This window comes from Sapajus apella, unplaced genomic scaffold (assembly GCF_009761245.1).
Source record: "Sapajus apella isolate SASKATOON/1434 unplaced genomic scaffold, GSC_monkey_1.0 scaffold2, whole genome shotgun sequence".
Lineage (NCBI taxonomy): Eukaryota > Metazoa > Chordata > Mammalia > Primates > Cebidae > Sapajus > Sapajus apella.
In genome coordinates this window covers 61855607-61880106 of record NW_022436942.1, presented here as the reverse complement: position 1 = coordinate 61880106, position 24500 = coordinate 61855607, and the positions used below count along the sequence as shown (strand labels likewise).

Genomic DNA, 24500 nt, shown 5'->3' with positions numbered 1-24500 from the left:
TCCTCCTAAACTCCATCTCTCTCTATTCCCTAACACTCTCGTGGAAACTGCTTTCCTCTCCTGGATTCCATCTGTCTGGATTCTCTCACTCAGTGTGAGAGTTAGCTGTTTCTCTCTCCTTCTCCTGTTTCTCTCTCCTTCTCCTGTTTCTCTCTTTAAATAAATCACTTTCTACAAACACTTTCGAGTCTGGCATTTACTGCGCACTGCACCGTGGTCCCGTCTCTCATTCTTGAGAGGGCAGGAGACCAAGAACCTGGAGAAACGTCCTCTCAGGGGAGCTTAGGGCACCCTGAATCCCAATATTACAAGACCTTGGGCAAATCCTTTGACCTCTCTGTGCTGAAATAGGGATCCATTCATTTGAATACATTTATTGACCTCACTTCTGCTCTGCCTTTGGAGCTGGGGATACATCTGTGAACAAATAGATGAGTTCCTGCTTATGTTTTAGTGGAGGGAGTAGAAAATGAACCAATTAGCAAAGATTTCTGATCTCCACTTTCCTCATAAACCAGCTCCCCCTGCAGTATTAATGGCTACTTCATTCTTCTGGTTGCTCAAGTCAAACCCCATGAGTTATCCTGGCTTCCTCGGTCTTCACCCCCCATTTAACCTATCAGCAAATTCTGCTGGATCTACTTTCAAAATATTAGATTGGTGCAAAAGTAACTGCAGTCTTGCAATTTAAAAAAAAAATTGCAAAAACTGCGATTATTTTTTGCACCCACCAAATACATTCAGAATTCAACCGCTTCTCACCATGTCCCTGCTACCACCCTGGTCTGAGTCACCGTCAGTCTTCTCCAGATGATTGCAATAGAATCTAAGTAGCCTCTCAAAATGTATGCTTGATCATGTCATTCCTCTGTTCAAAATTCTCCAATTGCTTCTCCTCTCATTCCAAGTAAGAGCCTGGATCCTCACCCTGACTTCCTAGGCCATGCATGACCTGACCCTGTTCTCCTCCTCTCTCTCCTGCCCGGCCTCCTTTCCGGCCCTTCTCCCTTTGGCTCCCTCTGCTCTAGCCACACTGGCCTTGCTGTTCCTCACACAGCCCAGCATGCTCCTTGCTGCTCTGTGCTTTCGCCCTTGCTGTTCCCTCTGGAATGTCCTCCAGATATTGACACTGTTTGTTCCTCTATTTCCTTCAGGTTTTGTTCCGATATTTCTTCTCCAAGAGGGCTTCTTGGGTATTTATCTAAGATGTTGGCCCCATTCCCATCTTCTGACCCCCTTCCTTGCTTTGCTGTTTTTCTCCTTAGCACTTGCTGCTGTCTAATAGATGACATATTTTACGCATTTAACTTATTTTCTATCATTTATTTACTAGAATGATTTTCCATACAACCAGGGACTTTCGTCTGTTTGTTCACTGGTCTGTCTGCAGGACCTAGAACAGTGCCTGACACACAGTAGGAGCTCAGTAGCTGTTTGTTGAAAGAATGAGATAATAATCACCATCTACAGTGACTCCATGGAAGACATCAACCCTGTGCTCTGGATGTTTGTTCATATTGCAACCCCAGGGAATTAGATATATAATGCAGTCTTCTTTGGAATTTTAAAAACAAGTTGTGTTCCCTTCCATCTCAGGGTCTTTGCACATGCGTGCTCTCTCTTGCATTCTCTCTCTCTCTCTCTCCCTCTCTCTCCTTTGTCTAGAACTCTCTTCTACTGATTTCTGTCTAATTCACTTTATTCATAGCATGGCCAAAGTATCGCCACCTCACTGAAGACTTCCTGGCCTGAAGACTCTCTCAGACCCCTCTGGTTCTGTGCTCTCACAGACCTCTGAACTTCCTCTTGGGAGCACTCATTAGAATTGTAATGAAATAATTAACTGATTGCCTAGTGAGTTATTTAAAGTCTGTTTGCCCTGCTGGGATAGAAGTCTGTCTTTTTGACTCCTTTATTCTCAGCATCTAGTGTAGACTTTCACACATGTAGTTGCTCAGCACCTATTTGCTGAGAGAAGTAATGAATGAAATAATCATAAAGATTTTAAGCCTGTGGGTTAGCAGAGAGGCAGGATAACCTGATGAACAGTCATTATCAGAATAAAGATGGGTGCAAGTGATGCTAGCGGTGGGCGAGTGTGCACTTACGTTGTCAGTGGTGTTGAACTGTATGAGCTGGTTGGCCATGCTCCTGACATGTGGGGTGGAGATGAGAGTGGCCACTTCAAGCTGCAATAAGAAGAGAACGAAAGGCAGCGATGTTTGGGGCCACATACAGGGCTCTGAGTTCTTAACATCCTCACAGGAAAAAATAGGCTTCAAAGTGCAATAAATAAAGGGAGTTTTGATCTCAAGAGTTTTCGTGGCTTTGAAGATCTGAGAATGGACCCATTATTCATGCTTGAGGGTTTGTTCAGAGCTACAGATAAAGGACAAATGTCATACATTTTCAAGCACCAAAATATTGAAATTCAAGACTAAGTTAGATATCTTGGAAGCAGAGAGAAAGTAGCAGCAGGAAAAGTGGGGCCAACCTGGGTAAATGGGACAATGTGGTATCTGATGAGTTCCAGAAGCTTCCGAGATCCCTGCAAAGGAACCAAACACTTTTTTAGTCAAAGAAAAAAATGCAACACTCCCACTCTTGTGGAAGCCTCTTCAAATGACTTTGAACAACTAAGAAAAATAATCTACTGGGAAATCCAGGGTGACAGAAATCCCACCTCCAAATAGCTAACATTCGCCAAATTCCCACTCTGTGGAAGAGGCTGTTCTGAAGGCATAATATGCACATCTCATTTGATCCTCCCAACAGCCGTGTGAGGTGGGGACTCCTGTTGACCCATTTTATGTGTGATAATACTGAGATTCAAAGACATGTCCAAGGTCACAAAGCTAACTCAGGATATGAGCCTAAGAATTAGCCCACGCTCTCAGTTACTCTGCTCCAACACTTCTCTGAGTGTCTAAGGCCATATTCCAGATTTTCTAAGACAACCTTGATTTATGATTCTGTTTCACTTGTTCCATCAATAAATGTCTGTCAGACCACATACTGGCCATTTAGGATTATACAGTCATAAGGAGAGTGATCACCTTTTGCTTCCATGAGAAGCGCATCCCTCTCCTTCAAAGTCCTTTCCAAGGTTTCTCATGCTTCATAAAACTGAAGCAGGAGGGGAGAAAAGAGGGTCCTAACCCAGCAAAGGAGACTGTAGATAGGATGAGCAGCCCCTAGAGGGTGCCCTGGAGAGAGGTTGCAGAGTTGAGAAACACGGGGACCACGCTCTTTGCGGGAAGAAGGCAGCAGCCACAGTGGTCTGCTGTGGTTTATCTGCAATCTCCCAGCTAAGTCAGAGATGGGAGTTACAAGCTTTACAGCCCCGGAGCTCTGCTACTTAAGTGGCATAGCCACAGTCACTCTGGCTTGCAAAAGTGAAGGATCACAACTCAAGATCCTAATAACTGCCAAGAGGTTGAATGTTCTAAGAACAGGTTGCAATGGGATGAAGGGGTGAAGTCCCAGGCTGAAAGAAAACCCTGCTGAACCTGAGTTCCTTACCCAGCCTCATGTCTGCATTTGGCCTTGGTCACTGTGCCAAGGGAGTTACCTGTCAGTAGGGAGACCACCTATCCTGGCTTGTCTGGTACAACCCTGGTGTATGCCTATTGTCCTGGCAATTCCATTCATTTTCAGAAGTGACCAGGCATAAGTGATAAGTTATATGGCCACCATATCTTTAAGACAATAGCATTATGTGCAGGGCAGGGTTATCAATAGGAATGTTGAAGTTGACCACTGGTTAGCAGCCCTGGAAGTGACGCTTTCTGCAGCCCTGGTTCTGTTACTATGTGACCTTGAGTAAGTCACCTAGTCTCTACTTCTCAACTTAAGTCTTCAACTTACATCTCAATTGCTGCATGGTATTCAGAAGTGAGACTTACAGGGAGAAGCATGTTATTATATGCTTTGATGCTCAGTGGTAGAAGAGTGAGACAAAGTGGGGATTCTTGGGAAACAGCCCCCTAACTGGACTGGAAACTCCTGGAAGGCAGGGCTGGGTCTGTCTGGCTTGTTTACCACCCATCACCATTTCCCCAGCCAGTGCAGTGTGGGGCATACAGTAAGTTTTCCATAAACATTTGTGCCAGTAAATTAAAGGGCATGGGTTAGGAGTCCTGGGAGGAGCACTGAGCTGGCCCTCAGGAACATGAGATCTAGTTCTGGTTCTGCTTGATCAAGTCGCTTAATCCCTGCATCTCAGTTTTACCCGCAAAGTAAAGGGACTTGTATGAATTCCTTCCAGCTCTCTGATGCTTCTATAGGAAGGCATTTATCAGTGAGATAACCCCCTTTTAAAGCCTCAGGAATTAATTGTAGAATGCTTTTGACAAGAAAGGGGAGAATGACAGGGACAAAGGAATTGATCCGCATCACTGCCGTTACTATGTGTGCCTGTGTCTTATCCGGCTGGGGTCTCTCGGAGCCATTGTTCAGTTAGAATTCACTCTAGCATGGCTCGAATTGACAGGGTAAGTTTGCAGGTGCTGCTGATGTTGAAAACTCTTTTGGTGCAATATAGTCTTTTTTTTTTCTTTTGTGAATATACTCACTTTCTCCCTGCTGTTTTAGGTAAAAACCAAACCAAACCAAACCCAAGTTCTTTGGTGCCAGAGGCAGAAAGAGAGAATTTGACCTTGAACTCTGTAAATTCACCTCCCTTTCCCCACTTTACTTGCAGGGTGTCTGTGAATTGGCAAGGGCAGGTGTCTTGCTCTCTTTGCTTTTATTTCTGTCTGGTTCAGTGATGAAGCCATATACTGGTGCTTGTAATCAGAAGCTGTGGTCTCTGCAGGGATGGGAAGGTTTGCACACTAAAATTTTCTTCGAGAGAAGTAGAAAGACACTCTAGGAAGGAAACATGGCATTCCAAAGACAGCGTTAGATGTCCTTCTTCTAAGGAAGCCAGTTTATCTTCCATTTCATTGGTATAGCTGATGGGGGAATTTCCTGCACTCTTCCCTGAAGTTAAAGCTATGAAGAAGGATGAAGACAGAAGGAGCTTCCTATAGGTTGAGAAAAATTAACCTCTCTGTACCTGGGAAAGAGGCAGAAATGATTATACTTCTCACCTAGAAATTGAAATAGAAAAGCAGTTTTTAACTCAGAACAAAGAGACCTGAAGTTTCATATTCTTTGCAGGCAGAAAGATATGCCTTTGAGAGAAAGAAGATTGAAAGCCAGGAGTAGTGGCATGCCTTAGCCATTTTTGTGGTACAAGTTTCTTACCAAAGGCTTATTTCAAGCTATGAATGTCATCTCATTGAACAGAGCTTGGAAGAGATGTACACAATTTACTCTTGAGAGTCTGAATGAACCATTTCCAGATACCACCGAAAGGAGTGACAAGGGAGGAGAAAGAGAAGAGTTTTCTGAACAAAGGTGCCTGACAGAAAGCAATGAGATTGATTTTTTCTGGTTCTAGTTAAAAGGTTTTATTTTAATTTTAAGTGGGTCTGAGAATGCCTTTATTATTATTTTTAAAGTGTGTATCAAATTAGAAGCTATGTACTCAGCGAGGCCATATAATCTCAGGATTTTAATAATTTCCCACGGAAGCAGCATGACCTTTTTTTTTAAGTTTACTTTAAGTATGAATGTGAGTTCTAAAGAGAGGTCTAGCAGTTTTTCTGCAATAGCTACGTTTCATAAAATTTGAGTGTGAATCATATTTTGAAATATCATCCTATTTTGGAAGACCTTGGGAAATCTGGCCTTTTCTATGGAAACCTGTAACTAATCTTTTCATATGTTGATCATCTGTTTGCAACATAAGAAATTACATTTTGATTTATCTCCTTGTTAAGTTAAAAAAAAATCGTAAGTTTTTTGACAGCAAGATATCCTTATAGAACCTGAAAGCATTCTAAAAAGGGATATATCCATGTGAATTCCTAAACCTAATAGGCAACAATTTTCAGCGTTCCCAAAACAGCATGGGCTGGAGCTATCTGAGTTAGAAAGTTGGTGGTTACCAGCATGTCTATTTCTGGGCCTCATCCCAGCACCACTAAACTAGAATGCTGGAGGTAGGGCTTTGGAATCTTCCTACTTACCAAGCTCCATGGATGATTTCTGACTACACTACACTTTGGGAATCACTACCCTAAAATAATTGGACACCCTTTTTTCCTTCCCTCCACATTCTATACAATCAACACTGATCTTTATGAAGTCATAGGTCATCTCTCCCCATTGCCAAGATGGTGGCATAGTTTCTGGGCACTGGAAGAAAGCATGTGACCTTTCATGTAATTTGACTACTTGATGTTATAATGAACAAAATTCCACAAGAGGCTATTCTCCTCAAGTTAAAGCTATTATTTCTGGGAAAATAAACACTAAATGGTTTCAGTCTTGACATCTGATATGAAGGAGTCAAGAATCTCCCTTTTAGAGGGGAGTGTGAGAGAATGGAAAGCCCATAGTGGAGAAAGATGAAAGCAATAGAAAGGAAAGGCTGGAACATCTAAAAATAACATTTATTCTTTTTAAAGTTTGGCCTAGTCCTGGCCCTGGATGACCTAGTGTAGGCTTCATTCTCCAGGTGGTTTTAGAGTTGTAGGGAACTTAAAGTGTTGCTTTTACTAGTAAGAAATATTAGAAGAGCCAGGGCAAATCAAACCAACGATTTAGGCCTGGGATTGCAAATATGTTTTATTTCCTGTGTCAAATCTAATTGATCACAGCTACTTGAAATTCTATTGAAGAGACTGAAGCGATATCCAGGCTTAGTTCCAGAATGTTGTGATTGATTAATGATGTCTGCCTTGGTCGTTGGAGGGTAGGTGGTGATAAATGTGCAACTTATTTACTATCCCTAGTTTAGAAAAAACCTGTATAGACACAGACTGAGGCAGTGCTGCTGACACGATGCCATCAGAGCGTGCAGAATACAGTACCTCTGGAGAACGGAGGTAATCGAGAGTGCCGTCCTTCATGTTATTCAATGCTTCATTACTTGGAACAAAAATGGTGTAGGGTCCACCACCTCCTTCCTCATCTAAGGCATGTCCCACATTGGTTTCCTGCATTTGAGAAATGAAATGTTGTATCTACAGCCTACCTTGGACAAATATTTAACGTAATTCCCCAGAAAGTATTTATAATTGACAACCCTGCTAATTTTACAAAAGTCTTGGCATAAATATTTTTCAGAAAATTATGAAAAGTGCATACCTCTAACAAAGATCTGAACTTGCTGTATCTTGTTTGTAGCATTGTCATTATGGTTTGCTAAAAAGAGACATTTTGCATAAAGATCAGGAAATAAAATAATGTTGTTTAGGAAACACAAACCCTAACATTAATATTAAAAGACTGATGACAGAGTTTACATGTCAGTATGGATTTATGGAAATGAACCTGGTCAACTGCAATGCATCATATGAATGTTTGCTGTAGTTGAAACAGTAGCTTAGATCTGCATGTTCTGAAGTATCCTTTGGCCCTCATCATCTAGGTCAGAAGGAATAAGTTTTATTGCAGCAACAAATGCCCTCCTCCATAAATCAAGAGGGACACATTTTCATGACAATTGGTCACTGGACTGAGTTGTCTGATCCAGCCATAAAAAAGGTAAAAAAAAAAATCCAGACCTTTCCCACATATGTGTTGTATGTATTGCTTTCTTTCTGTAGAGATGCCCAGGATTCTACTGGAAACAGACAAACTATCCCTTCTCCTCTATGCTCGAGATTCTAGCACAGATGAAGCACAGCACAGAGTGCTGGAAGGCTCTGAATATGACTCTCCAGGGAACAAAGGAAGATGGACCCGGGCTGATGTGACTTTTATCTGGATACTCACCTCATTGTTGCTCTCAAATGTGGGTTCTAAGTTGTCCATGGCTCTGTCAAGGATGTGCAGAAGGCCATTGGAAGCAATTAAGTCCCCCTGTATAATTTTTACCTTCTTTTTGCCTCCATAGAGTTTAAGATTTATTTGATTGTCCTAAAACACCAATGAAAAACAAAATAAGATTCTTATGTTGTCCTGGAAGGAGCAAGCATCGGACTAGAGTTAGAAGCCTTGAGTCCTTGGGCTTTGATATTTATTGGCAATGTGATTTTGGGTAAGTCACTTAATCTAAAGTGGGGATAAAGGTATCCACTTGGTTAACCTCACAGAGTTTTCATTAAGCTCAAAAGACATAATGTATGAAAGTCCTACTGACAACTATACATGCTAAATCTGGGAAAGGTATTATGAAGCTCTCCTCCAGCAGACTGCAAGCTTCATAAGGACAAAACTATTTAATTTACTATAAATTCATCACTCACTTTAGTGTTTTCGCAGAGAAGGCACACAATAAAAATATTTGTGGAATAAATAACTGAAGCTAATTCCTTCTTCCTCCCATAGGAATCCCAATACGTTACAGACTTAGTAATATTGGCTTAATGGATGAACAAGTAAATAAATGTATATCCTTGTAAGAAAGAAAGCCACATCTTCATCTGTCATTCATCCATACATACATGCATTCATGCATCCTCCAGCCATCTCTCCAGCCATCCATCTATCTATCCATCCATCCATCCACCCACCCACCCACCTACCCATCCAGTGACCTGTCCATGTATCTACCCATCCATCCATTCAGTGACCTATCCATATATCCATCCATCCATCCATCCACCCACCCATCCATGCATAGTCCATCCTCACACACGTACTACAGCAGATTGGTTAAGAATGTGGACTTTGGAGCCACATTTGAATCCTGGCTCTGTTACTTACTGTGTGGCCTCTCTACTTTCCCACTGGAGCAACAGGGATTATGATAGTCCCTCCTTTAACAGGGTTATTGTGAGCCTTATATAACACAACTAAAGATTTATGCCCATACTTTGCTTAGAACAAGCACTCAAAAATCAATTAACTATTGATGTTCAGTGAAATGTAACAGTATAGGTCCTGTGCCTATACACATGCACATTTTTGTTGCCTAATCACCTGTTCCCCAGCTCAATAAGATCACAGAAAGAGTTAAGAAATGGGGGTGGGGTAGGGGAGGATGGGTTTATATAAAAAACAAACAGAACTAATGGCATTAGGAGAGATGAATGTTAGGTTGGGGAAGATGGATCAACTCCAGCAATCTAAAACAAACACAATCTATTTCCTTTGTAAGAGGAATGCTGATCTGGCTTTGTGCTGATGCTTTCAGGAAACAGATTTATAGCAAAGTTTCTCCTTCCTGCTGGCAGTTAAATGACAGTTGCCTTGAAAACTAAATCAGACCAGACCAAAGTCAAACACTTTGTAATCTCCTTTGCATAATACTCCACTCTTCCTCCATGACCTTTCCCGGTGTTGCTATCTGTTTCTTCCTGTATAAGAAGGTGTTTGACAAACAATACATAAGGAAAGAATTTCCTTGTTACCTTTCACAAGCCCCAAACATAAAGAGACCAAAAGCTATGGGCATTGGCTCGGTGGACAGTTTAGTTCTGGGAGTGAAAATCAGAGGAACTGTTACCTTATCACTGTTGAAGATTTCCCCTGACCTTCCAGTCAAGGTGTAGAATGTGTCTGTGTTATTCATATATTTGGTGCTCATCTGACCAGCAATTATGTGGAGTTTCACAAAGTATCGGGCAGCTTTATTATCCACCAGTAGCTCATTTGCCTACGACAAAAGGGCCAGTTTGACTATTATTTGAAGAAGAAGAGTTTTGCAACACATGCTTTGCTTTACTTAGTATCAAAGACATCAAAGTCAGGGCACCCTAATGGGTTTAGGCTTTTGCAAATACAAATGTATGAAAGCATTGACAACTGTACATGCTATACATTTCCATCAGTGCAATCAACCTGGGCCGGTTCTTCCAGGGAGTAGAAATCTGGAGAGTTGGAGGCAATGCACAGTCTACTCTCAAACCAGAGGAGTTTGCTCTAGCACTGAAACTGAGATGGGGAAAGCCCAGCATCACAGTGGCCCCAGGAGGAGCAAGGAACGAGAAATCTATCTTGAACACAGAAAGCAGATGGGAATGAACTATGAAGTTTCATGGAAAGAGTAGGTAAAGTGAGTAAACTGAAAAGTTGAGTTTTGAAATCCATGGGACCAAATCTACATTTTGTTATTATTACGTAGTCAACAATAAATGGATTACTTATATTAACTCTGTGTAAACTATGTGTTAAATGAGAGACTCTGTGCAAAGTGCCTAGCCTAGAGGCATACAATGTTTGCTGGTTCTTTCCAACAGGGGTGGTGTGAGGATACCTCTGAAGGTTAACAATAGAAAGATGAATATCAGACAGGTTAATGGTGGTAGTATATGAGGGTAAGAGAGCCCAGAACTTACTGGGTTTTGATTCATGGCAACAAAAATTATTACCACAAAATATCTTTGATTAAGATAACTCAATTTTATTTTTTCATTTTTATTATTTCCACTTCCTAGATTTCAATCTTTTATTGGCTTCCATTATTTTATGTGTATTTGTTAATCCATTTACTTATATGTTTATTTATTCCTACCTAATCTGTTTCATAGAACTTTTAAAACAGATGACAAGAATGCACAACAAGAATCAAGATCAGGGTCAGGCATGGTGGCTCATGCCTGTAATCCCAGCACTTTGGGAGGTCGAGGTGGGAGGATCAGGAGGTCAGGAGATCGAGATCATCCTGGTCAACATAGTGAAACCCCATCTCTACTAAAAATACAAAAATTAGCTGGGTATGGTAGCAAGCACCTGTAGTCCCAGCTACTCAGGAGGTTGGGGCAGGAGAATTGCTTGAATCCAGGAGGTGGAGGTTGCAATGAGCCAAGATTGTGCCACTGCACTCCAGCCTGGTGACAGAGCAAGACTCCGTCTCAAGAAAAAACAAAAATCAAGATCAGGAAAAATAAAAACACATGTTAGATGGTAAAGGTGGGAGGGGGAAGTTAGAATGATATATAGGATACAAGTTCCTATCCAATGATTAAAGTGGAGGCCAGTGAAGATAATAAAATTGTATACAAATCCATATACCCATTATTTACATTAAACTAAATATTGATATTTTAGTGATTCCATCTCGACAGGATGCCTCCGCCAGGCACTACAAGTTTCATTCCCACTGGATGACATTATCTCAAACAACAGCTGCTCGCATTGAAGACTAAAATTTTCTTCTTATTTTTCCTATCACTTGTACCATTTACAATGATTTTAAAAACCCACATACCTAGCTAATACATTGGTTTAATTCTTCCTGTGGGAAGTGAGCAGTTTTGCATTATGCAAATCTTCTTTATCACCTGGCTGTATGTTAAGAACACTCAGTGGTTACCTGTAGAGGGTAATGATTAAAAAGGGGGACCAGGCAGCCTTCTAGGGTGCTGGTAATGGATCTACTGTTTATACAAGTACATTCACACTGGGAAAATTCATTGAGTTGTACACTTACAATTTGTATACTTTCTGTAAGGATGTTATATATCACTAAAAGAAGTTTATCAAAAAAATCACCAACCTTATCATCAGTAGGCTAATTTTAATGGGAGTTTCCCACTTTAAATAAAAGAAGATACTGCCCATAAGGCTTTTCATATTAGCCCCTTGGTGTACGGTCATTTTAAATACTCACACTGAATTCTTTCAGGCCGTTGTCTGTGGGTAACAGCACTGTGAAGGGTCCCAGGTTGCTCAGTGGCCAGGCATAAGCTTTTTCTTAGGAGTCGAAATAACACAAAGAGAGAAAACACCAAATGAGTCAGTGGCACATGAGGAGTAAAATCAGGCCATAAGTCTTGGGTCACAACTGGTCCATTTATGCCCTTCACTATTCTAATGGGTATGTACAGGCCCTGTGTCAACTGGGAATCTCTCCAAGCATGTAAGGTGCCCTAAAGCCGTGGCCTCAATACATTCTACATCATGCCATGGAAGTTTTCCTGTAGACGCAGCCTTAGCTGCAAAGATACCCAGGCTGAGCAGTTCAGGCATGACAGTATCCAACCACAATCCCAGGGTCCCTGATCCTGCGCTTGACCTTCTGACTCGTCACCATCTCAGTGAGCAAAGATGCCGCCCTTGTTTTTAACCAGGGCCAGCTCGGAAGAGCCCCGATGGTTGGTTTAATGCTCTGCTGTTGCCACGTTGAGATGCTTAATAATTTTTGAACAAAGAATCCTGCATTTTTATTTTCCGGTGGTCCCAGCAAAGTATGTGGTAGTCCTGTTTTCATCACCTGGGGAAGTTGGGATGCCAGGATGGGCTCTGTGTTCTCACACCGGAGGCAGTGTGTAAGGACTTGCCATAGGGAAGGTGAAAGGTCAACAGGACTCTGTCTAGGGAAATGCTGGAGGGCCTGGTCTGCAAAAAACAATACCTCACCCCTGTCTGCTCTCATTTGGTATTCTAAGAGTTCTTAGAATAAGGCTATGAGGAACCTGGCAGATTGCCCCTGAGCCCAAGGGATGCCAGTAATAGTTGGCTCCCTATGGGATGCCTTGGAAAAAATGGGATGTTTATGCAGGAGACATTAAATGGGATATTTAACCTTAAGATTTATGCAGAGAACACAGCATTGATCCATCGATGACATTTATCTATGTTCTTGCCAGGAAATCATTTTTGGCAACTGGTAAATTCCAGTATAAAAGCTGATATTTTAAGGTTTCCGTTGATTGGCCATGTCTTGTGTTTTACGTTTTGCAGAATGGCCAGATTTGTGTTTCATTGGAAGTTGTATCCAATGCTGTGATCAGTTATAATATTTCATTCTCAAGAGTGTGGAGTAATGGCCCGTAGAAGGCATTTGCAAATATATGAGGGTGTTTTAGGCTCTCACCTAGCCTGAGGGGCTGGAGGTGAATGTGTCACTGTAGGCAATTAGTGACTAGGGGACCAAGGGTGCTGAGATGGTTGCATATAACCAAGACTATTCCGAAATTCAGATGGCCCCACCACTGAGGAACATGGATGCTGTCCTGGGGTCTCAGTCAGCCTCTCCATTCCTAGTATTACCTGCCAAGCTTTGTTCATACCTGAAGGATCTAAAAGGTCAAGGGTGAGGGGGACAGTTTGTATCCTGACGTCAGTACTGTCCTGGTCTTCCTGTTACTGCAGCTCTGTTGGTCTCTGGTGACCCCAGACCCTGTCCTCAGCTTTCTGCCTACCAATTCTTGCATTGCTAGTCCTCTTGGTACTATCTCTTTGCTTGTCTACTTGGAAACAAGCTGCCTGCCCTTTCCCTCTTACCTGCATGGCCCCTCCCTAGAAAGGCTGGTTCTAATAGACAAGGTTTGCCTGTCCCTTTCCTGAATGATTGTGTCTTGCAGATGCCCTTTCCTGAAAGAAGACTGCCTTTTATGTGGAAATCTGTATCTGTAGCTGCGTACCTAGGATTGAGATGAAAGAGATCAGCTTTCCTTGCCATTTTCCCCTGGGTTCAGTATTTAATTCTCTGAGTCGTTCCATAATGTTTCCGTAACATCTGAAGCCATCACTCACGTAGCCTTTCTGGCAAGTACATCTGTAGAGAGGGGGAAAAGACATTCTCAGGGTCTTAAAGTCGCTGAGTATTTTGATCATACAGTCCAATGCCCTCATCGAACAGATGGAGCAAAGGATGCCCAAGGTAGAATAGGGACAAAAGAGGTGAGGCACAAACACAAGAGAGCATTCCTAGTGTGGTACCTGACATCTAGTAGCTCCTCAAGAAATGGATGCCTAATAAATGTAACTGTCAACACTAAATATTTTTGTATGCTCTTTGTCTCAGTATTTCTCAAAGTGTGACTACACTCTGATGTGAACTCTCCCTAGCTGTGTTGAGCATTTGCAGCACATTCCATCAATACCTCTGTCACAACCCTGTCCACCAGAATTACCTCTGGAGACACTGTCTCTTCTGCTAGATGGTACACTCTCCTAGAAGATGGATCCTAACTAACCATGCATCAAGAAACCATGCACATCAGAATCACTTGGAGGGCTTACTATGTATAAATGTGGACTCTAGGACTCCACTGCAGAATGACTGAATCAGAATAAACAACTGAATTCAGTTTGAAGGACAGTAAAGATTCAGCATTGTTGATCTGCTTAGAATGCTTTTCCCACCCCCTGCTCCTTCCTAGCTGAGATCTCTGCTCAATTGCCACTTTCTTCAGGAAGGCTTCCTTGATTGCCTGTCTTTTTCTCCACTCCCTTACTGTGTCTCCATTATATATACTCTCATGGGACCACGTAGCTCTTCTCCATAGCAGCAATCATAGTGTAATTTCACCCTCATCTGGGTGGTTGTTTGATTAATATCTGCTTCCTTATAAAATTAGAGAAAAGAGCTATATGTGTATTTGTGAACTCCAGAATCCAGCACAGCGTAGGTCCATAATAGGTGCTTAATGAATATTATACAAAAAGTAGTAATTGAATTAAATAAATAGCAAACAATGAGGTATATAAACAATGAAAATAAATATAGAAACTATGAAATAAATATATAAACAATGAAAGTCACAGAGATTTTGTACAATAGTTTCATAAGAAAGAAGTAGAGTTAAAAATGTACTAGGAGTGGTATGCTGATAAATGTTTAACAACCAACTCTCTGGGGGAGGGGGAAGCCCTAATTTGTATCATTTGCTAATTTCTAAGGCTCATATGCCCATCTTGGCCAATTTCAAACTAATAAGATGATGCTAACCCTCTTGTGAAATTCCTGAAAATTTAACACTCAGCTCTTGTGAGTCTGTAAGCTCTGGCAGGCCACAACTATGAGGCACAGAGGAGTTGACAGTGGCTGAAATTGACAAGGTGATGAGGAAGATGACTTTCACCAGGATCTTGGAGATGAGCCAGGAACCAAAGCGAGGTAAGGGAAGAACATTCCAGAGAGGAGAGATGCAGGGAATCAAAGACGTGCTTTGACTACATCACGGTTTTGCAGTGCTCACACCATACCACAGCTGCGACTCATGCTGAGGAGAGCATTCTAAAGAAAGACTGTGCACTTGTTAATTCTCCTGTGTCTCTAAATATATTTCCATGGCAAATAGATTATGTGTTCAACAAGTTTGCTGCAGACCTTCAGAGTCCCACCACCCTCTGCCTGGATTGATGCACAGCCGCTACCTGGTCTTTCTGCCCTTATGTTCTGCCCTGACATCTGTCCTTCATACAATCTCCTGAGTGTGCTTAAAAATTCTTGCACCTTTGTGCTTAAAACCCTCACTGAGTCCTTGTGTCCACATGAGAAAGTGTACACAAGAGGATCCTGTTGGGTCTTCTTTTTGCTGTCCACTGAAAATTCCAGCAGCACCAAACTGCTTCATTTTTAAGGCTGTTATGCCTTTCTCAGGCTATTTGTCCTGCCAGGAATGCTCTCTCACCCTCATCTTATCACTCCGGTGTGACGTCTCCCCAGCTGTGTTGAGAACTTCCAGCACATCCCATCCATACCTCCATCACAACTCTATCCACCAGAATTACCTCTGGAGACACTGTCTCTTCTGCTAGATGGTACACTCTTCTAGAAGATGGATCCCAACTATAATAATTCTTCATTATATCCTAGCACTTAGGGCAGTGCCTGATTGTTTAAGTGATTATTTACTGATTATTTAAGTACCTTCTTAATTCTAGGAACCTTCTAAGTAAGAGAACTACAAAGATGATAATAAGAGACTCTTTGCCCCTCTTGAGTCTTACATGCGGAGGATGGACCAGAACACAAAATAATTACAGTAACATGGGAAGGCCACTTTACCTCCTTGAGTCCCAGTTTCCTCTTTTATAAAGTGGGTTTAATAATATGTTTAGGGTGGTTGAGAGATAAGGAAAGACATAGCCCCATGACAGACATATAGACAAAGCTCAATGCTTGGCAGGTGATAATGGCAAGGGCAAGGCTGACATGATGAAGAAGGTGACTATAATGACAACAGTGACCTAGAGGTGCTGGGACATAGGAGGACAGACCGTAGACAGATAACTGAAGTTCCATTGTAAGCACCATGTTAGATGATTGAATAGGATGCTATGGGACATAGAGGAGGAAGTGACTGATTTTACCTGGAGAAATAGGGGACAGCTTCTAGGAGAAAGTAATATTTAATTCTAGAAGGATGCATGTGAGTTTTCTTTTCTTTCTTTCTTTCTTTCTTTTTTTTTTTTTTTTTTGAGATGGAGTTTTCGCTCTTGTTGCCCAGGCTGGAGTGCAATGGCGTGATCTCAGCTCACTGCTGCAACCTCTGCCTCCCAGGTTCAAGCGATTCTCCTCCCTCAGCCTCCTGAGTAGCTGTGGTTACAGGCATGTGCCACAACCTCTGGCTAATTTTTTATGTTTTTTTGTAAGAGATGAGGTTTCACCATGTTGGCCAGGCTAGTCTCAAACTCCTGACCTCAGGTGATCTACCTACTTTGGCCTCCCACAGTGCTGGGATTACAGGCATGAGCCACCGCACCCAGCTGTATATGAGCTTTCTAGCTGGACAAACACTTGGGGAATCATTTACTGATGAAGACTTCAGGGTTTTTATGAAGGAGTGGCTCTCAACCAGGGGCAATTTTGCCCCTCCAGAAGCCATTTGGCAATGTCTAGAGACACCTTTAGTTGCCACAACTGAGATGGGGATCTACTTACACAGGCCAGCCCTTCACAACAAAGAATTGTCTGGCCAAAAACATCAATAGAGCCGAGGTTGGGAACCCTCTTCATAAGGAATCACTAAAGCTGATCTAACCATGAAACAATTCAATACAATCAAATAACAGTTTCCTACTTAAATGCCAACCTCCTCTGCAAGCCCTGTGATATGCTAATTTAAGGATGGAAAAGAGGAGACTGGTAACTCTGGGAAGGGATATAATACAACAGTCATTTAAAAATTAATCAGTTTTTAATTGATTTTAAAGTTTTAAACAGTTAAAAATTAATCCTGCTATAAGTTAAATTCCTTCATTTGAAGACAACTGTCAATAGCAAGACATGTAACCTTTACAAACTACTGAGTATGTTTCTCTCTAAAAGTTTCTTAAGTTGTTAGGTGGCCAATGGTCTGTTTTGTGTCAAGTGACCTGGCCTTTCTTTCCTAAGGATTGCAGGAGAATCATACTTTAATGGCCTTAGCGCTGAATGGAATGCATGAATGCAGCACTATTTTTAATTGTTATTTCAAATCTCAGTCCAAAGTCCAAGATTTTATGAGACCAGTTTCTAACTTAAGTGTTCTCAGTTGAGCCATGGAACAGTCACAACATCACCTCTTTAGGAAATTGTTTTCTTTTTATTAGGAGTAAATGTCTCTTGGTGTCTTAAGGCTTTAAAAACACACAGAAGCCATTTGCATTTTATAGTTATGGGTTGTGATTAATCACATTTAGTGCTGGATGAGATTTAGTTAGTATATAGGGTCTCCTCAAAGTCTTAGTACAGTTGCTTCCTTCATTTCTTCATCGGCTCATTTCATTCCTTCATTGTTTCATATGTTCCTTCTAAGTCTCATTTATTTCACTGTTTTTTTTTTATTTCTTATTTTTCTTATTTTTATTTTTAACTTTTGTGGGTATATAATATGTGGATATACTTATGGGAAACATAAGCTATTTTGATACAGACATGCAATGCATAACAATCACATCAGGGTAAATGGGATAGCTATCACTTCAAGCATTTATCCTTTATGCTACACACAATCCAATTATACTCTTTCGGTTATTTAAAAATGTACAATAAATTGTTGTTGACTGTAGTCACCCTGTTATCAAACACTAGTTCTTATTCATTCTATCTGATAGTATTTTTTGTACCCATCATTTCACTGTGTTAATTGTACCCCTCCTGTTGCCCAGGTCTAAGGGTCAAACTGACAGGAGTTGTTGCAGCAAAGATGAATAAGACATGGACCTTATATTCTAGTTGGGGATTGAGATAAGTAATGATAATAGCCAGCATTTATTAATAGCTCTTATGTTACATATTCTTATGAAGGCTTCAGTGTGGTATCTTTTCTAATACAGCAACCCTATAAGGTAGGTACCGTTATTAGCCACATTATTAGCTTTAGATAAGGAAACTGAAGCACAGAGAAGTTAAGTATCTCACTCAAGATCACACAGCCTGTAACTGGCAGTGCCTGTGCTCACCACCACTGTGCTACATCCTCAGCCTAGTTCTCTCGTAGATGCATTCCAGGGTGTTCTGGGAGTCCAGAGGGAGGGGCATCAGGGAGGAATGGGAGGATGGGGGAGGCATCCTAGAGGTGGAGATACTTAGGCTGGACATTGAAGGAGCAGGGTGTTAGTCTGACTCGGAGGAGGTGGGTAGAGGGTGGGGATGGCATCCCAAGTGGAAGGAAGAGCACATGCAAGGGCCAGGAGTGGGGAGCACTGTGGAGTGTTTGAAGAACAGTAAAATGGGCTGAATGTTTGTATCCACCTTAAAATTCATATGTTGAAATCCTAATCCATGGGGGAATGGTATTAGGAGGTACAGCCTTTGGGAGGTATAATAATTAAATCAAGAAAGTAAAGGCCTCGCCAATGGAATGAGTGCCCTTATAAAAGACATTCCAGAGAGCTCCCTCCCCCATCCACCTTGGGAGGACACAGTAAAAAGTCACCACCCATGAACCAGGCCTCACCAGACCCTGAAATGGCTGGTGCCTTGATTTTGGACTTCCCAGCCTCCAGAACTGCGAGAAATAAATTCCTGTTGTTTATAAGCCACTCAGTGTATGGCACTTTATTATAGCAACCCAAACAGCTGAAGAAAAATAGTAGGTCAGCAGACTCTGAGGCAAAGGTATATTCACGAGAGTGGTGGAGATAATGGTGGTTCGTCTGCATCTGCTATGAACAGCCTCTTTTGGCCATACCCTTCACACCCTGGATATGGTCCCAGGCCCTGGAAGCTGATCTGGAGCTGTTTGGGCAGGAAATTACAGGTTTCTGAATACCCTGAGTGTGGTCTAGTGGGGGGCCCAGACTCTAAGGGAGTATGTGCCTTTGGACTTTCAGATTCCTTGCCTTGGTGTAGCCAGCAGACGGCCAGAATGGGAGCCTCTAACATGTAGTGCCCAGAGGAGGGGCTCCTGTTGCCCAGGTCTAAAGGTCAAACTGCTGGAAACACATCTGGCAGTGGCTGAGCTGGGATTTAAACCTATATCCATCTAAGAACATCTCTTGCCACTGCACCATGTTGCCTTGGATAGGATTCTTGGGAAGACTGTTTACATTGAGTATATCCCAACTTGTACAGATCTTATATAAACACTGAATATCATCAATGCCACTAACATTCCAAAAGTCCCTACATTTCACTGTTGTTTGTACTTTTGTGCAACTGGAATGTAAACTGTGCTTTTTCCAATAGGCCCTCTCAGTTGTGTCCTGGCTACTTTGTAGCTGAGTTTAGATAAATAAGAGAGAGATGCTCTTCTCTTCTATTGTCCCTTACTTCCTACATCTATTAATAAGTAAAAATAAAGAGGCAAAGCATAAAGTTATTTGTTCTCAGTAATCATCAAAATGGAGCTTAGAGTTTAAAAAAAATGTTAGATACATGAACTTGTTAGTTCTCCACAGGCAGAGATTCCTGGTCTCTAGACCTACTTGGCAGGTGAGGGAACTGTGGTTTAGAAAAGTTTAGTCTTGTCCAAGGTCACCCCAGGGGGAATGGTAGAGTCCATGTTTGAACTCACTCTTCTTGATCAGGTGGTCTTCTGTGATAAATGCAGTATGATTTTGAAGATTCTGCATAAACTACTTGCCCTATTGAGAAGGCATAAATGAAATAAATTTTTATTCCAGATGAACTAAATTACCTGAGGACTGATGGCTTCATATTTTATCAGTATAACTTAGCTAGCCTTTTTACTTAGACCCTTTTTCAGATGAAGATAGTCAATTTGAGGTGTGGGAAGGTTTGTGGGTGATGCATGTACTCCTAACATCACAATGTTAGTTTATCTGACATTCTAAACACAAATTTGGATGCAGCTTATGTTAGTCTGATATTTCAGTTTCATTTTATATTGTATCTTCTCATACACAAAGGAAAGAAATTGCTTAAGGTGTTCTACTCAGACTTTCTCAGAGTATGGTAAAAAGTGTATACAGGCCAGGTGCAGTGGCTCGTGCCTGTAATCCCAGCACTTTGGGAGGCAGAGGTGGGCAGATCGAGGTCAGAATTCGAGGCCAGCCTGGCCAACAAGCTAAAACCACATCTCTACTAAAAATACAAAAACTAACTGGGTGTGGTGGTGCATACCTGTAATCCCAGGTACTGGTGAGGTTGATGCAGGAGAATGGCTTGAACCCAGAAGGTGGAAGTTGCAGTGAGCTGAGATTGTGCCACTGCACTCCAGCCTGGGTGACAGAACAAGACTGTCTCAAAACAAACAAACAAAACAAAACAATGCCTATACCAGCTTGTTTTTTTTCTCAGTATTGCCAGAATATATGTTTGAGGGGAGGGTGTGCCTGGTGCATATGTGTGTTGGGTGTCTATGTGCTTATATGCATGGCTGTGGTGTGTTTTTGTGTGCATTCGCATGTATTGAGGGATTTCTAGGTGCCAGGTTCTGCTCAGAGATTGATGAATATAATCTTGTTTAACCTTCAGCACAGCCATGGTGGGAGGTACAGTTCTCTCCCTTTTATGGTTGAAGAATCATCAGTTCAGAGAGGTTAAGGTAAATTGCAGGCTTGGGATTGGAACCTAAGTGTTCTGATACCCCAGCTCTTTCCACTTGGTGTACAATAAGTACAGATCTATTTGCTTGTCCAGATAGAAGACGATGATTACACAACCTGTTGGGGCAAAAATACACACTGACCACCCAACTGAATAAAGAGCTTCCAAAGAGAGGAAGGGGGCTCTGAAATCACAGAAACTGCTTTATCATGCTGTGGTTCGATGCTGATTGTGGATTTGAGCTCACAATGGCACTGAGTCATTCGCAGATGCTGATGATCGTGAGAATGGAAAATTGAACAGAGATAGAAACCTCAGTCTGCGAGTCAAAGGCTTGGTTTCTAGCTTCAGTTCAGTCACTAATGGAAACACATCACAACGGTGTAGCTTCCAGAAACATTCTCTCATGTAATCATCACAACAACCTTATGGAGTAAAAATCACTGTGCTCATTTTATACATGGCGTAACCAAGACCAGAGAGATGGTGCCACTTTCCCAGGTGATGCATCTGGTAGGCACCAGTGCTGAGATTTAAACCTAAGTCTTTAGTTCAAATACCATCTTCTTCCTATCATATGAGCTGCCTTTGCCGCAGAAACTTTCACACACAAATGTTTTTATGCACAGCAAACCCTTTCTTTTGAAACCTAGAGTCCAGGAAACACCACTAGTGCTTATTCACTTTCCCTAGTCTTGCGTTGCAGCACCAACCAGCAATATTTCATGAGTGAGGAAACAGGCATGTACATTAGAGGTCATGCCCCTGTAATCTCAACAACCATTTGTTTCCCCAGTCACAGTGGCTTCCTTCTCCCACATTCTGACCACTTCATATCAAGTTATCAGGCCACATCAATATTCTAGAGTATTCTACTGGTCATTATAAAGAAAATAATTGTTGAGTGTTTAATTAAAGATTTATTGAGTACCTACTATGATCCTTGCTCCAACTATGTAGGGTGGAGGTGGATACAAGACTGAATAAAACACATTTCCTCCCCTTCAAGAAACTTATGGCATTGACTGGACCCCATTTTCACCACTTGGAAAGGTTGGTGGAGGAACTAAAAAGACTTACTTGATTTGGCCTGGTGCGATGGTGATACAGTTTGCATTCTTATGACACGGGTTATTTGATTCACAGATATTGGTCATACTGCACCCCACTCCAGGTACGAAATTGTGGTAATATTCTTTACACTCGCAGTGAGACTTCAGTAGTCAGGGAGAGAAAAACAAATAAAATCCTACTTAGTTACTTCAGCTGACATTCTTCTTTAATTTGTATTTTTCCTCTTCCATAAAAACTCACTCAGAGTATGTCTGAAGTATGGACTTAAACTAAAAAATTGTCAAAGTATCTAAAAGTGGAAATCATGTTTACGCGTCTCACCTGCTGGAAAGCTTATACTCCTTGCTTATAAAGTTTAGCTTCAATTTTCTTGTTTCCTAACCCTTGACCTCCCTAGCTCCATAATTTTGGTTTTAGATTATCAATAGGTGAACAGAAATTGATGTCCAAGTGGGTGGCATTATTGCTCTAGAATAATGGTTTTCAAAGAGGAGTCTCAACTTAGGACACACTAGACAATATCTGGAAACATATATATATTTTTTGAGACAAGGTCTCATTCTGGTTGCCCAGGCTAGAGTGCAGTGGTGCAATCTTGGCTCATTGCAGCCTTGACCCCCCCAGGCTCCGGTGATTCTCCCACCTCAGTCTCCTGAGTAGCTGGGATTACAGGTATGCACCACCATGCCTGGATAAATTTTTTTTTGTATTTTTAGTAGAGATGGAGTTTTGTCATGTTGCCCAGGCTGGTCTTGAACTCCTGAACTTAAGTAACCCACCTGCCACAGCCTCCCAGAATGTTTAGATTACAGGAATGAGCCGCCATGCCCAGTCTGGAAACATTTTTGATTGCCACAATGGGAGGAGGTGGTGCTACTAGGGGTCAAGAATGCTGTTAAGCATCTCACAATGCACAAGAAAGCCCCCTCCCATGAAAAAGAATTATGCGGCCCAAAATGTTAAAAATGCTGACGTAGATAAACCCAGCTTTGGAATAATGCACATGCTTTGGGATAATGCATGCAGAATGTGTGAACAATGAAAATTTCTAAGACTTGAAAATCTGTCTTGGAACCCATTTTCAGAGACAAAGCATATTTTTAATGTCACATACAAGGTCTTGACATTCATGGCACAACATCAATTTTCCCATAAAGACCTTCATTTTACAGATGGGAATTTAGCCCTTTGAATTTTTCTGGAATCCTGCCCCAGAAATCAATAGCAGAAAAATGTTGCCTAACATATCTATTCTCTTTGGAGGCAAGGATTGGGTGGATTATCTGCAGGGAATTCTAGAAACATTCCTATCAACTAGGATCCAGGCAATGAGACTGCATGGCTGTGTTTGTGTTGGGCACTGAGCCCTTCCTTCTACCTGTGCAACAATATCCTTCTATGTGGACACATTTCCTTCGCTGAAGCCTTGATGTGCAGTTATGGACACAGAAGCTATTTGCTAAATACTCGATGGATGAATGTGCTGTTAGGGCCAGGGCTCTTTCCACTGGATTCCTCAGTGATGGTGTCCTGACCAGATTTTTATCAGTCACGTCATGATGTGATTCAGACACTATCTCTGCCCAGAATATTCTCACTGCTCCCTATAATCTGTCAGTACTGCCTGATGTTTTATCTGTTTCATCCCTTTGGGATAGGGTATTTTCTGTTCTAAGAGCATCTTTTAAATGAGAAAGCTATTACAGAATGGAGGACTGCTGGTCAAAGTCAATCATACATTCAACCAAGACTTGGTTAACAGTTAATCTGTTACTCTAATTTTGAACTCAGTATATATTTTGCCAAACACCTTATAGGGCTGTGACAGGAGAGAATGTAAGACAATTAAGTTTGGATGGGGGAGCTGGGAAAGTGTGAGTTTAAAGGATAGACTGAGTGAACAGGCACTGATTTCAGGCCCTGAGCACATGGAGGATTGTCTGGAGGGGAAGACCAAGCGGAACACTGAACAGGAGAATTGGGACAGCACAGAATACAAATGACACCTATGATACACAGTGGGTTGTCAAACTTCTAGATGCATCAGCTCCCTGCATCATTTGCTCACCTGTCCAGGCCCATCATATTTGCACACTGTGGAGTTTGTAGGGCAGTTTCCAAAGTTCCTTTGGCAGGGGTCCACTGGCAAACACACTTGGCCATCCCCATGGTAGCCGTCTTGGCATGCACAACTGTGCCGATTTGGTCCCAAGTACGTGCAATGAGCGTGAGGGTGGCAGATTTTTTGTAAACATGGATTGATGGCTTGAGGGGCAAGAGCAAAATGAGAGGCAATTAGTGCACAGGGATGGAGAAGGAGAACCGAACTGTGAGCAACAGTGGATCACAGCTCATTAAAGCAGCAAAGGCAACTCACGGTTTTCAGAGAAACATTTCCTCTTACTCTCCCTGACAGATTTACGTATGGCCATCAGAAATTGTACAGATATTGTATTGATATACTAGTAGGCCATTTTGTGTGTAGTTAAATATAAAATAGCATGAAAGAAAACACTAATGCTTACAGAATTTATAATATGTACTAAGCCCTGCTCTAAGAACTTGCTATCTATTAACTCATTTGATCTTTTCAGTAATCCATGAAGGTAGGTACCATTATTATCTCCATTTCATAGATCAAAAAACTGAGACACAGGCAGGTTAAAGGTCATGTAGTTGGTAGAAGGCAGATCTGGGACTGACCCCAGGCAATCTGGCTTGAGAGTCCATGTTTTTAACTGATATATAATATTGCTTT

At 41.7% G+C, this 24500-nt stretch overlaps 1 protein-coding gene across 2 annotated transcripts in view; it reads right to left on the bottom strand.

Annotated features, from left to right (window-relative positions):
- The window catches only part of STAB2 (stabilin 2), a 169441-nt gene that overhangs the window by 105408 nt on the left and 39533 nt on the right, over positions 1–24500 (bottom strand). For both annotated transcript variants that reach the window (XR_004275576.1, XM_032299531.1), the window contains exons 8-17: positions 23811–24007; positions 21749–21882; positions 13368–13501; positions 11612–11694; positions 9506–9655; positions 7831–7974; positions 7201–7257; positions 6924–7049; positions 2495–2548; positions 2109–2189 (exon numbers count right to left, since the gene is read on the bottom strand). Coding sequence is in view for 1 of the 2 variants with exons in the window: in XM_032299531.1 (XP_032155422.1) it covers positions 2109–2189; positions 2495–2548; positions 6924–7049; positions 7201–7257; positions 7831–7974; positions 9506–9655; positions 11612–11694; positions 13368–13501; positions 21749–21882; positions 23811–24007 (1160 nt within the window). In the remaining variant the exon portion in view is untranslated. The remainder of the gene's footprint in view (positions 1–2108; positions 2190–2494; positions 2549–6923; positions 7050–7200; positions 7258–7830; positions 7975–9505; positions 9656–11611; positions 11695–13367; positions 13502–21748; positions 21883–23810; positions 24008–24500) is intronic.